At 54.6% G+C, this 13,577-nt stretch overlaps 1 protein-coding gene across 2 annotated transcripts in view; it reads left to right on the top strand.

The window, feature by feature from the left end:
- Positions 1-1,934: 1,934 nt before the first annotated feature.
- HSPA12B (heat shock protein family A (Hsp70) member 12B) overlaps positions 1,935-13,577 on the top strand; it is a 46,034-nt gene continuing 34,391 nt past the window's right edge. Inside the window, exons 1-2 of one of the 2 annotated variants that reach the window (XM_006031629.3) lie at positions 1,935-2,086; positions 7,939-8,000. In XM_006031629.3, the coding sequence (XP_006031691.1) occupies positions 7,958-8,000 (43 nt within the window). In that variant the 5' untranslated portion in view covers positions 1,935-2,086; positions 7,939-7,957. Of the gene's footprint in view, positions 2,150-7,938; positions 8,001-13,577 lie in introns of both variants that reach the window. The other variant, XM_006031628.3, reaches the window with a different exon arrangement.

A 13,577-nucleotide genomic window follows, 5' to 3' on the forward strand; every position in this document is an offset into this window, starting at 1 on the left:
AAGGGCAGGGGAGACAACCCTCTTTGTGATTCTTGATGGTGCTTTTGCAAGGTGCTGGTCTCTATGTGCCCACCTGTGACCTTGGCTCTCTGGACCCTACATGCCCCATCCTTGACCTATCTTCTCTGGACCCTACATGCCCCATCCTTGACCTAACTTCTCTGGACCCTACATGCCCCATCCTTAACCTATCTTCTCTGGACCCTACATGCCCCATCCTTGACCTAACTTCTCTGGACCCTACATGCCCCATCCTTGATCTATCTTCTCTGGACCCTACGTGCCTCATCCTTGATCTAACTTCTCTGGACCCTACATGCCCCATCCTTGACCTTGACTTGCATTCTCTGCTCTGCTCTGCGACCCCGACTCTATTACTACAGTCTTCGAACCTGGTAACCCTGGTCCCCAGTCAGTCCCCAGCCTGACACTAAGACATGCTAGTCCACCCTTTCATCTCTCTGTCCCCTGCAGACTTTGTCAGTGATGCTTGTGCATTTTCTTCCAGGTGCCTGATTAAAGCATTAAACAGCCTAGGCCTGAGAGTGCATCGGTGCAAGCACATGGGGTCACGGATTCCCTGTTTGCAGTTGCATTTGAGACCTGAAGTCAGCTCCTGACCCCCACAATGTGTGCTGTGTTGAGTCCAGGGGCCTCAATCAATAGGCTTTTGCCTCACTCTATTTGTAGTTGGGTTGGGAGATGATACTTGGTCATTCAGTGCCTCCTGGTTTGGCCCTGGGAAACAAGCTTGTTCCCTGCCTGTGTTACTGCCAAAGGCTCCTTGCTTTGGCCACATCCACCTCCTCTTGCTCCTCATCCATCACGTGGGTGCAGACTCCTTGTCTTCACTTGTAAAGCCCTTCCTGGCCCACGCACACACTGTTTATCATCTCCCATGAGTTAGTGAAGGATCAACCGTTGGGTGTCCAAATGGACTGAGGTGCCTGGTAGCAACTTTATTCCAGCCTGAAAATCTAGTTGTGCATCTAGTTGCGCACCCTCACCCAGCCCTGAAGACTGAGTCCCAGAAAAGCAGCAAGGAGGGGGAAGACCTGCCCATCTTTTGTACTGCCAGTTTTTCAAGGAGTGGAGCAGGGTGGACTAGGATCACATTTATGTGCTCAACAGGTGAGGTACGAGTCGGTGGGAGGTCCCATCTAGTCCAACCCCCTGCTCCAAGCAGGACCGGCCCCAACTCCATCGTCCCAGCCACGGTTTTATCTACCCTTCCAACTCTCATTGTCTGCGATCCTAAATCCTAAATAGAGCGTGATCATGGGGACAGGTGGATGACTAGATAAATAGTGAAGGATTGAGCACCGGGAGGGAGAGATGGATGGATGGATGGATAGATAGGCAAATAGTGGGTGTGATGGGAGATGGACAGACAGACAGACGGATGGAGAGTGGGTGCATAAGCGGATGGATAGATCGAGGGTGAGTATGGGGATGAGTATGGTCACAGAGGGACGGAGGGATGCTCAGATGGATAGATAGCGGGTGTATCTGGGGACGGTTGGACAAACAGACAGGCAGACAGTGGGTGCACGTAGGGATGGCTGGATACACAGATCCGTCCCACCCTGCTTTTGGCTCTTGGCATCCTTGTCTCTCCCCATCTGCATCATGCATCTCTGTGCTGTCCGACGATGTGGGAGCTGCTTGTCCCCATGTGCTCTCTCCCCAGGCCTAGCCCGGGGGGGAGCAAAGCCCAGCAGAGGGAAGCTCAGCGCCGTGGCCTGCTGCCGGCGGGGCTACGGGATAGCTGTCAGGAGCCAAGCAGGGCGTTTAGCTTTCACTCCCTGCGCCCGGGCTGGCCCTGCCGCCTCCTCCCCTCGCTCACATCTGCATCTGGGATTGCAATTTGAAACACTGCCTGGGCTGGGCCGGGCTGGGCTGGGCCGAGGGGGTGGGCGGAAAGCGCTGGGGGAAGCCAGAGGAAACCATAAAGAAAGGCAGTCTGCAAGCAGGCGGAGCAGGGCGTCGGGAGGCCCAGACCAGACCCCTCGGAGCTAGGAGAGCGGGGCAGCCTGAAGGCGTCGAGGAAGGAACCGGAGAACAAAGTGCACAGCTGGATCTCCAGGTAGCACAGCTGGATCCCTCGCAGCCCTGCTGCAGCTGCTTCGGGACAAGCGCCTGGGCGGAGGTGAGCAGGCGGTGGACTCTTTGTGACACCCCCGCCTGGAGCAATACTCCCCGGGCACCGGGGAGGGGATGGATGGGGCTGTTTTGCTGCATGGTGGGATGGAGCCGGCTCTTCCCAGAGTGGGGCTTGGAGAAGGGATGGGGCGGAGGGTGGTGTGTGCCCGGGGTCTCCTCCCCGCTCTGGGAGGCATGTGCACAAAGCACAACCTGAGGCTAGGACACCTGGGTTGTGTTCCCGGGGTCCGAGGGGATGTGGAGAGAGCACAAACTGGGGGGGCCGGACCCCTGGTTTATTTTCCTAGGGGTGGGAGGGAATATGCAGCACCCCTGGGCTCTGTGTCAGGGGACTCCCTGCCCTCTCTGAGTCTGGGGGATGACGACTCTGAGCCCTCCCGAGGGAGAGCCATGAACATGGTCAGCTCCAGGCGCTGCGGCCCAGCTCCGTTGTGCAGCAAAGGGCGGAGGAAAGCCCCAGCTCCCTTATGGATTTCACCTGGAAAGTCGGGGCTGGATGTGTCTCCTGGATGGGCATGAAGCCTTCCAGACAGAGGCACAGGGCTGCACTCTCTTGCACTCTTGTCTGGCAAACTTTTGGGGCCTCCAGGAGCTGGGCAAGCTCCATCCCTGGAGATTCCTGGGCGGTGTCTGTAGGAGCGGCACGCTCTACCTCTCCATGGGGGGCTGGAGGTCCGGAAGAGGTGACTCTGGGGTCCCTTCTTCCTCGGTTTGCACAGCATGGCATCAGCGAGCAGCTACTGCACACTAGTGAGTCGTGCCTAGTGAAACCTGTGAGTGTCTGCGGCTGCGCCCATTTCACTGATGGGACCACTGAGGTGCAGATAAGTGAAAGAACTGTCCCGGCTGCTCGGTGATGGACGGCAGGGAGAGGAGCAGGGGGCTGGCTTCTGGGGAACTCTGATGGATGCCACAGCTGACTTGTTTCCTCCTCCCGGGAAGCAGAGAGGCTGGGAAGCCCCAGGAGACGCTGCCTGATCCAAAACAGCCGGGGCTGGGGTTTTCCTGGCTTGTTCAGCTCTGTCTTGGAGGGAGTTGTGGGATAAGCTCAGGGGCTCAGCTGTTATCCTCACTGCAAGGCAGCAGATTTACCAGCCCAGCAGCACCTGGGTCAAAACCGGGGGGCAAGGAGCAGGGGATCGCAACTAAGGAAGAACTTGGGTTAAATCTCCAGGGAGAGGCAACACCCAAGGGCTCAGGCTGCCCAGCGCACCTTGGAAGTCTCCTCCCTTACAGACAAGGTAGAGAGGAGCCTGGGCAGGGTGCCGGGGCTCTTGTGGGGGTCTGCCCATGGACTTTGGGGGAGCAGGCAGTGATGAGACAGGCCCATGCATCAGGGGCCTCATGCATGCATGTGCAGGCCATGTGCGTGGCGGGGGCTGCGGCTGGCCTGTGTCCCGTGACAGCGCAGGAGAAGGCAATGTGCATGTGCGTGGCTGCAGTTGCATTTGTGACGTGCATGGGTGGGTTGGGTGTGGGGTCGTGGCTCTCCAGGGATGGCTGGGCAAGGCCATTTCCCCAGGAAAGAACTCAGTGTGGGATGGGGAGAAACTCTCCACTATCCCTCAGAAACAGGCCAGCTCCAAGCAACCTCTCTCTCTTCAGTCCCGAGACCTCATGGGTGGGTCCAGCCATACTGGTGCCCCACAACTGCTCTGCAGAAGCAGGTCTCAGTTCCTGTCCATCCTCCTCCCCAGGGGGTTGTAACGGATGCCAGGACATGGACTTAGGGAAGTGATTCTTCCCCTCTATTCGGCACTGGGGAGGCTTCATCTGGAGTCCGGTGTCCACTTGTGGGACAGGATGTGGACACACGGGAGAGAGTCCAGCGGAGGGCAACCAAAATGGTTGTGGGGCTGGGGGACAGGACTGGTGAGGAGAGGCTGATGGAAATGGGCTGATTGAGTCTGCAGAAGGGAAGACCGAGGGGGATTGAATAGCAGCCTTCACCTCCCTGCAGGGGGGCTGCAAAGAGGATAGAGCTGGGCTGGTCTCAGTGGGGGCAGATGACAGAAGGAGCAATGGGCTCAAGCTGCAGCAAGGGATGTTGAGGCTGGATATTAGGAAAATCTCTGGCAAGGAGGGTGATGAAGCACTGGAGCAGGTTATCCAGAGAGGTGGTGGAGACTCTCCATCCTTGAGGGGTTTTAGGACCCAGCTAGACAAAACCTTGGCTGGGATGATGTAGTTGGGGCTGGTCCTGCTTTGAGCCAGGGGTTGGACTAGATGTGACCTCCTGAGCTCCCTTCCAACCCTCATGGTCTAGGATTTTGTGACTGTGGCATGGCCGGGGGTGTGGGGGGGTGCCTTCCTCTGCAACAGGGGCACATCCTCTACCTGGGGTCTCTTGACTGTGTATTAACACCCTTTGCAGCAGCAGGACGTTGGCTGCCGTGGACCCCCTGTTTTCCCCACGGCAGGTTCGAGCGATATCTTGTGTTGTGTCAGGGTGGATGGCTGTTTTACAAAGAGTTTAGATTCTGGGCTGGTTTGGACAGGGCTGATCCTGCCTCAGGCAGGGGTTGGATCAGACGTGACCTCTGCAGGTCCCTTCCAACCCCACATCTCTATGAATGGAGAAGCAGCCCCGCTGCCTTCCTCTTTCTACCCCGCCCTACAAGGGAGCTTGCAGCTTCCTTAGCAGCCCGCACTGTGCCACAAAGCACAAGATTAAGTACCAGCCCCTGCCCGAGGAGGTGTTTATATAGGAATTACAGGTTTCTTGGATCACGAAAGACTATAAATCTGTAGCAAATGGGAACACTGAGCCCTGGAGCCTGAAGGCTGGTCCAGCAGCAGCTGTCTTTGGGGCTATGGGTGAGCTCAGAGAGCACTTATCTTGGGCAGTGGATCACATCTATGTAGTTTTCCTCCCAACCTGGGTCTGCTGATACCAAAAGAAGCCCCAGTGAGATGCCGCAGAGACCAGTGAAGAAGGGGAGCAGATCGTGCTGGCAGCCCTGAGTGGATGACCTGTCTACCAGCTGTTTGCTGGTCTTTGGGGGTACATGTGCACACCACGATATTTGCCCTTTCATGCGCTGCAACTGCATGTCTGTTTGCACGAGCGGGATTTCCTGACATTTTAAAAGTCTTTTCAGCACATTAAAGTAAAACTGGTGTATCCAGAGGCAGCAAGTGGGTGGGGCTTATTTTTGTGGGTGGGGCTTGTTTTCACGGGTGGGGCTTATCCCACAGGACAGGGACCTGAATAGACCTGCCCCCCGTGTCCAGCAGTGGTGTGGAGTAACAAACAGGTAGGGGTGGGACTAGACAAGCCCCCCAGACATGTCCAGCTGCCCTGGTCTCCTCTCTGTTGGCCCCTTCTGCAAGTGGCACAGGCAGGCGTGATCCCCCTGCCCCCTGGGAGCTTGTCCATCCCAAAAGAGCAGACATGGGTGGGAGGGCAGCCGTCCGCAGCCCATTGCTGTGCACCCCCTCTGTGGATGTGGCTGCCAGGAAACACAGCCGTGGGGTCACAACAGGCTGCTGTGGATGTGCCCAGCCAAGAAGGGACTCAAGCAACTTCTGGGAACTGTTGTCTCCCCGGGGAAGACTTAAGGCTTGCTGGGAAGCTCAGCATCCACCCACGGCCTGCTGGAAATTCCCGTTTGGCCTTCCCAGATTTGCCTGCTGGTGTTTTGCTGCCCTGAGCTGCTGGCCTGGCCCACTTCGACAGCGTCCCTGGGTGTATTTACAAGGCAGCTGGATGAAGCGGAAATGCATCTGCTTAGGAAAGGGCTGGGCACCTGCCTTTTTTTAGCACAGGCTCTTCTCTCCTGGGGCAGCGACGGAGCAGCACTGGGGTGCGGGCATGGGTCCCTTTTCCTTATCTGCTCCCAGCACCTGGGCTACTGGGGGATTAACCCATGCCGAGCTCAAGGCAGCAGCATTTTGGTGCTGTGGCTTGCACAGAGCCATGAGCCTGGCTGTGAGCCAGGCACACGAAGGGCATGAGCCGGTCCATATAGTGGGCCACGAAGTGCAAGCGGCATTTGCTACCAGTCACCCCACCACGTGATCACGTTCTGCAGCTGAAACACTATTTCTGAGGACAAACAGGGCTTTTTTTGGTTTAGAAAACCAAGCACGCCAGCTCAAAGCAGTGGGATTTCTCTCACCAAACTCCCAGGTCTTTTATCTGGAAAATGTCCGGGGTTGTATCCATGCACGGACAATCCCAACCTCCTCCTGGCCGGACAGACACTCCTTTGCTTGGCTCTAATTTTCCAACTATTTGGGTTGATCTAATAAAAGATATCAGATTCACCCAAGGAACCTTGTCTTCCTAGAAACAAAAGCTTTTCTCCCTCACTGAGATGTTCCCAATTTAGCCCTAAGCAATTCCCTACTCCTCGTGTCATGGTCGTATCCTGTTCTGGTCCATTCCCTCCTTTGCTCTTGTCCGGCACGTTGAAACCACTAGCCCGGCGGTCTTAAACCTCTAGATTCAAGAACCCCCTTAATAGACTCAAGCTCCCCCATCTCCAACGCCAGCTCTTTGCTTTAACTCATTTCTTGACTATGGGAAAATAATGTTAGACATCTCTGGGTGTCTCTTGGTAGGTGTCTGCACATCAAGCAGAGCTTGTATTGAACAGCACCGTGCGGCACCCTTCAAAGCATCTCACAGCACCCTTGGTTGAGCATCGCTGCACTAGCCAAGAGGGGATGGAGGAATCCATCCCAGGTTTTACAGGAAACCTCCTGCTGTCAGCTGAGGCCGGGCTCTGATGCTATGCAGGACGTTTGCCAGGTTGAAAGTGTTTGTGCAAGCTGCTGGTCCTTTAGGAAACCAGGGTCTCAAAGCAGCAGCCTCCTGAACAGCTCGCGCCCGCTGGAAATCCTGACACAGACCCAGAGCCGGCATTTAGGAACATCCCCTAGTGCAGAGGCTGCAGCCCTAGCTCCTGGGCTTAATAGCTACTGAGGTCCCTTTCCTCCAAGAACAGGTCCAGCCCCTTTTTGGGAGGAAGCTGCAGGGGCAGCACACCCCTTTGTACCCCAAGCCCTTTGACACCGGGGTGAGAGGGTTTGGCTTGTTCCCTCTGTCGGTCGCAAGGGCCATGTCCACCGAGGAGGGTGATGGAGGCATAAGCAGAGCTACCCACTAACGCAGAGAGCAACTGAGGCCAGCACAGATAAGGCACGTGGCTTTCTGTGGCCAACAGCACTCACCAGAGCAGCGGGGTCACCATCCCATCCGCGTGCCTTTGATTCCCCAGTGCAAGTGTCCAGCCCCATTTATACCTGGGATAACCTCTGGAGCGGGTCTTGAACTCACGACTTACAAGACAGGATAAACACCGCCGCCACCACCTCTGAGCATAGATTGGGCCATTGGTTGAGCTTGCAGCTCTGTTGTTTTTAATATTGCAACTCTTCCAGCTATTGCAACTCTACTATTGCAATTCTGCCAGCATAGGCAAGTCCTAAGAGCCCTTGCACTCCAGAACCAGAGACCGCCCCAGGCCAAACCCAGAGGGTGCCAGGATTTCCCATGCCATCCACCAGACATTTTCCACCCTTTTGGAGAATCGTGGATTAACCCTCAATGGCTAATGCCAATGCAACAGCCTCCATGCTCCCATCAGCTTGGAGCATGGGACTTTCACCTCCAAAGCACAGAGCTCTGAAGGAGCGAGTCCACCCGCTGGCAGGTGTGGCGAGTTGTTATCTGCTATGAGGGACAGACTGGCAGGTGCTTTTCAAGGGCATCTCAGTACCCGATGCACTTGGGGACCCCGGGTTTATCAGTGTGTTCTTCATTTACAGCCCGGAAGGTGATGCAAAGATGTCGACGCTGCTGGACCCCGGCATGCAGAGTCTGCGTGTAGGTAAGGTTTCGGCGGGCCAGATGTTCTCATACTCAGTGTAGCAGCGAGAGCCATATAGCATCTGGATGGGGGCAAGCATTAGTCCTCTCCTGTACCCATCTCTTGTTCCCTGTCTGATGCTCAGATTGGTATCTGGGGTGGGGGCTTTGGTCTGTGTTTAAATAATACCTAGGGTCCTGGTCTCCTACAGGAATAATGGCAGGCACGATGGCAAAGATGAATAAATAGGATGGAAATAAGGGAACTGAAGAGCAGAGAGATCTTCTTAACCTCCATAGATTTCATAGACATTAGGGCTGGAAGGGACCTCGCAAGATCATCGGGTCCAGCCCCCTGCCACGGGGGCAGGAAGTCAGCGGGGGTCAAATGATCCCACCAAGATAAGCATCCAAGTGTATCCAGCGTGATGATTTGAAATTTGATGAGTGAATATGAAAAATCAGAGTTATTTCCGTGGCTCTGTAGAGAAAGAAGAGAACGTAGGACCCCACGTGGCGGCTACGTGGTACGTAGCTGGTACACGGCGATGCAATGTCGTCACGCGGCCTGCGTAGCCCCGGGGTATAAGAGGCCAAGGAGTTTCTTCGTGATAGGAAGAGAGGCAGACCCCCACGCGTGGTAACCCCATCGATCGGAGCTGCAAGGTGGCTAGGCATCCCGAGGCAATGGTTTCAGCACGTGGTGCACGGTTGCCGGAGCAGGGAAAAGTCGAAGGCATGCTACAAGCGGTGAAGGGTTTCCAGTCTGTCTACTTGGCAATGGGATACTCGCGTCACACCAGCTTTTCCAGCCCCCTGTATTGAGGACTCAGGGATGTTGCTGGCTCAGAAAGGCAGGGATTTTGCTGTAGTCTCCCCCCTCCGCACCCCTGCCCACAGCCCCCTGCTAATGTCCCAGATCTGTGCTCTGCTCTGGGTGTGCCCCAGGAGCACAGCTGCCTGCTAGTTTTCCAGGGAAATGGTTTCCCACTGGAAAATGCCAGCTTGTTTGTATCAGAAGTTTCCAGGAGAGCCCCTGGGCCAGCCTGAGCCAGAAGAGACCGACACCTGCTCCACTGTGGCCTGGGCTCGGGGTGTTTCTCTGGGCTTTGGGAAAATGAGGCTGCCTCTTGACCTGTCTCCGATCCTATAAGGTCTCCTCTGGAGGAAACTTTGCCAGTCACCCAACACAGTGCAGACATCACACCCAACACTGCCCCAAGGAAAGCAGGGGAGCCACCCACGTCCCGTGCTAAAGACTTGCAGTGAAAAGTGCTGCCCCGCTCTGCTAGAGCATAGTAGGTTGTTATCTTCCTAGGTGCAAAGGGAGATAAGCCCCTTTGCTCTGAGCGACGCTTGCTCCAGTGCTCCCTAGTCACGAAAACCCGTCCATCGCATCAAGGACGGGCAGGAAATGCGACCGGTAGGCAGCTGATGATGCTGAGAGTGGATGGGAGGTAGTACCCCCACCCTGGTCTCCCAAGAGCCCTGGCTCCACCTTGCAGGTCCATCTTCTCTCCGTTCCCTCCTCCTCTGCAGCCCCTCCACCACCTCCCTTCCTCTTGGAGCCCAAACCTCCACGCGGCCTCCAGACCTCTTGTCAACCCTCCCTCTTGCAGGCGAATCTCCGTTACAAACCTCCTGCAGCCCCTTCTCCCCTTTCCCTTGTCATTCCTCTCCCTCCCAGCCAGCATTATTTATTATTTAGCTCTGCAATCATAGTATTTACCATAACTCTTTGCAACACTTCGCAATACATTTGGCTTGGAGAGGGGCCACTCCAAACACAGCCGTTTTGCGGTGTCTGGAGGCAGCTGTTTATGAAAATGTTCCTTAATCCGTTGCTGGCTCCTTCCCTCTTGGCCCCGTTCTCCTCGACCCCAGTTAAAGAGTCCCCAGGGTCTTCCCTTTTTTGTTGGGAATCCAATATTAATGCCCCAGCATCGGAGACAGCGAAACCCACTTAGCAGTGGAAGGAAGCCGTGTCGTGTCGGGTAACAATCACTTGGAAGTGGCCCTGTGCGGGGGATCAAGCGTGGTGCTTGGAGAAGGATAAAATCTGATGCCGAAGGAGCTCTGTTGAGCCGCCCCAGGGGGGCCAGAGCCAGGCAGGCTGCTGCTTGCCCCATGGGCATGACGCTCAGCACTGAGCTGGTGAACAAGGCAAGCTGGGCACACTTGCAGGATCCCTGCCAGGACTCACCGTGGTGTGGACATGGTTATAAGAGCAACAGCAGGGCCAGACCTTTGCCTTCTCCTCTGCAAATAGAAGAGTCTGAGCCTTTTCAGCCTTTCCTGGCCTGGCAGCTGCTCCAGACCCCTGACCCTCCTGGCTGCCTTTCTCCGGACCGTTGCTAAGTCCGCTCCCCCACTTCTCTGCTTTGCAGGGTGCTGTCGGTTAGGGATTGCGAGGCATTCAAATGGGGCGCTAAAGATGGAGCACGGGACCAGCGGAGCCATTGAGCCCTGTCCCCTGCGATCACAGGCAGCCTTGTTATGGGGGTTGGACACCCGGAGATGCAACACTCGCCCCAAACACAGCTGCTCTCCCTGCCCCTTGCACGCAGCTGTGCCAGGCAGCCCCAGGGGTGCCCAGAGCCCCACGCCTCTTCCAGCTGGTGTTGGTGGTTTATCCCCTCCCAGGGGCCTCTGCATCCAGCCCCGTACGTGGGGACGGGATCATAGCATAGGAACCTGCGGCCTCTTCTGACAGCTTTAATTAACGAGCTAAGCCTGGCCACTGAGGTACGCACCGAGGAAAGCTGAGGCACAGAGAGGGAGCGACGCCTATCCCGGGGGCACAAACTGAGCTTGGGAGATATCTCAGGGCTGTTCTACCACTGGGCAGTACTGCTTCTCCTGGCCCTATAGGAGAAGGCACCCTCGTTTGATCCCTACTTCACCCAAACTTTAAAGCCATTTGCACGGGAGAGGTAGGGGCAATTCTATTCAGGCAGCAGTGAGGGAATTCATGCTGATTTTGTGGCTGACCGTCATTTACCTGACTCCTGCTAATCTCTGCCCTCCACAGGGGTGAACAACCCTCTCTCCTTTTTTAATGGTCTTGATGTTCTCTTATTCCAGCTATCCTCTCTTCTGCAATGCTGCTATCTCTTAGCCATTCCTGGTAACACCCCTCTTCTCTTTCCCAGCCCTAAAGGCTGTTTTTATCTTTAGCTAAAAACCTTCACTCAAGTGTAGTCATATGAACTCAAGTGTAGAAATGACTGAGAGTGAAGCATTAGATGCATTATCAAGATGCTCAAGAAGACGAGATTTTGTTTTATGAATCTGAATAAGAGACAGATATTTAACTATAATGATGACAGGACTATGACAAAATATCTTTGGTCTGTTTTTACTCTCCCTTGCTTAGTTTGTTGTGTTTTTTTAACCTTAAATGGATACTTTAGCAAATTTGTGCACAGTCCAGTAGTTCTGGTTATTTTCTCTTTGATCTTAATCTAAATAAGATAACGCCAGGCGCCTGGCCTAGTAGTAAAGCTTCTAGTTTTCTCTTTAACTGGAGAAAAAATGTGCGTTGTGCTATACAGGATGAGGTGCCTCGCCACCGGCACCCCCCTTTCCAAAATCCTAGGTCTGCTCATGAGTAGGTCTCAGTGCTTTTTGGGGGAGAAAGTGCCCAGGCCTGGTGGGCTCTTGTCCCCCTGCACCAATAGTGGGCTAATGGCACACTATCTTTGGACTATTTTCACTCTTTTTTGCCTAGTTTGTTGTGCAGCTTTAAACTTTATATGTACCGTAGCAAATCAGTGCACATGCCACAGAACAATGTACTTCTTTTTGCTTTGATCTTAAACTGAAGACTATAGCACCAGCCCTCTGGCGTATTAGTAAAGCTTCTGGTTTCTCTTTAACTGGAAAAAAAATATGTGTGGTGTGGTGTATGAGATGATGCGTCACACCACCAGGATTTTCAAAATCCTGGATCTGTGAAGCATCCAGATTTCAGTCTCACTTTGGAGAGTGGTCACAGTCTCCAGGTCTTCGAGGGTGCCCCCGCCCCATCCCTGTCCCTGGGTGAAGCCAGGAAAAAGAGGTACCAAGCCAAAAAGGGAAATGGCATCGGCCCACCCAGATGGGATGAGCCGCTCGGGAGGAGCATCCTGTTGCATGGAGCAGGGTGCTGGTCCTTCCTGGGTGCATCTTTGGGTCCCCCATTGGGTTTGCAGACGCCGGGGCTGGGGTCAAGCAGGGGCCCAGGCTGTAAGCTCCCCCTGTCCCACCCTGCAGAGCTCGGTTCGGCATGAGGTTCCCTCTCCAACCAGCTAAGCCAACATCCCCAGCTCCATGGACGCTGTTCAGATCTGGCAGTGAGCTCTGCAGTCTGGGCTCAGGGCCAGCCCAAGCGTGGGGGGCTTGGGGGCTGCTGGCTGCAGGCCAGCCCAACCTTAGCCATCAGCACCCCCCTCCCCTGGCTCTCCGGCACAGACAGCTGGAACCCGTCCATCAGCGAGCGCTCGCTCAGGGGGGTGGATCAGCTTGCTGTCTTAATTGGAAACATGCTCCGGGAGGGCTGCGACAGGCAGGCCAGGGAGGCAGGACCCAGACTATTAACCCCCATCCAGGGGCCGGAGGATTGGTCTGATTGCATTGCTCTGGCAGGCATCTCCCTCCCGGCTTGTGCTCCATCCTGGTATCCTGCATGCAGCTAAGTTACCGGCACCATCTCAGTGGACCCTGCGGCCCGTAGCTGTGGCCTGCAAGGTGCATCTCTCTGGCATTGCATGGGCAGCCGGGGGGCAACACCGTTGTCAGTCGGTTGGCTGTAATTCCTAAGACAGTGGCTCTCAACCTTTGAGGACTCAAGACACACCTGACTAGACTCGAGCCACCCCTGGCTAAATTCAAGTAGCCCCTTGCAACATGCCAGCTCTTAGTTCCCACTTTATTTTGACTACAAAAAAAACTACAGAAAAGAGCAATTCTTCTTCTGCAAAGAACTGAGGAAGACTATAGCAGGGCAGAGTGCTTTTAACACTGGATTATCAAATCACAGACAACGAGGGCTGGAAGGGACCTCAGGAGGTCACATCTAATCCAACCCCCTGCTCCAAGCAGGACCAGCCCCAGCTAGATTATATATTAAATTTTAAAAACCCAGAAATTAAGGGAAAAAATGGTCAAAATAGTCACAAACTAATGTTGCATTAGTTCTGTAGTCACTAAAGTTAAATGCACATCTCTTATTCACATTAGTCAGATAAATCCTAGTCTTGTTGAGCATCTTGACTGTGCCTCCAATTCTTTATTGTCAGTCATTTCTACACTTGAATTCATATGGCTACACCTGAGTGAAGGTTTTTAGCTAGAGCTAAAAACAGTCTGCAGGGCTGTGAAATAGCAGAGAGACGTGACCAGGGACGAGTGACAGACGGCAACACTGCAGAAGAGAGCATAGCCTGAATAGTGGAATAGCAAGACCATTAAAAAGAAAAAAGGGTCGTTCACACCTGTCGAGTGGAGAGAGATTAGCAGGAATTGGGGAGATAATAAAGAGCCATGAAGTCAAGTGATGCCCTCAATGCTGCCTGAATAGAAATGCCGCTGCCTCTCCCAGGCAGTGGGGTTCAAAGTT

The sequence above is a fragment of the Alligator sinensis genome, unplaced genomic scaffold, assembly GCF_000455745.1.
Source record: "Alligator sinensis unplaced genomic scaffold, ASM45574v1 scaffold1408_1, whole genome shotgun sequence".
NCBI lineage: Eukaryota > Metazoa > Chordata > Crocodylia > Alligatoridae > Alligator > Alligator sinensis.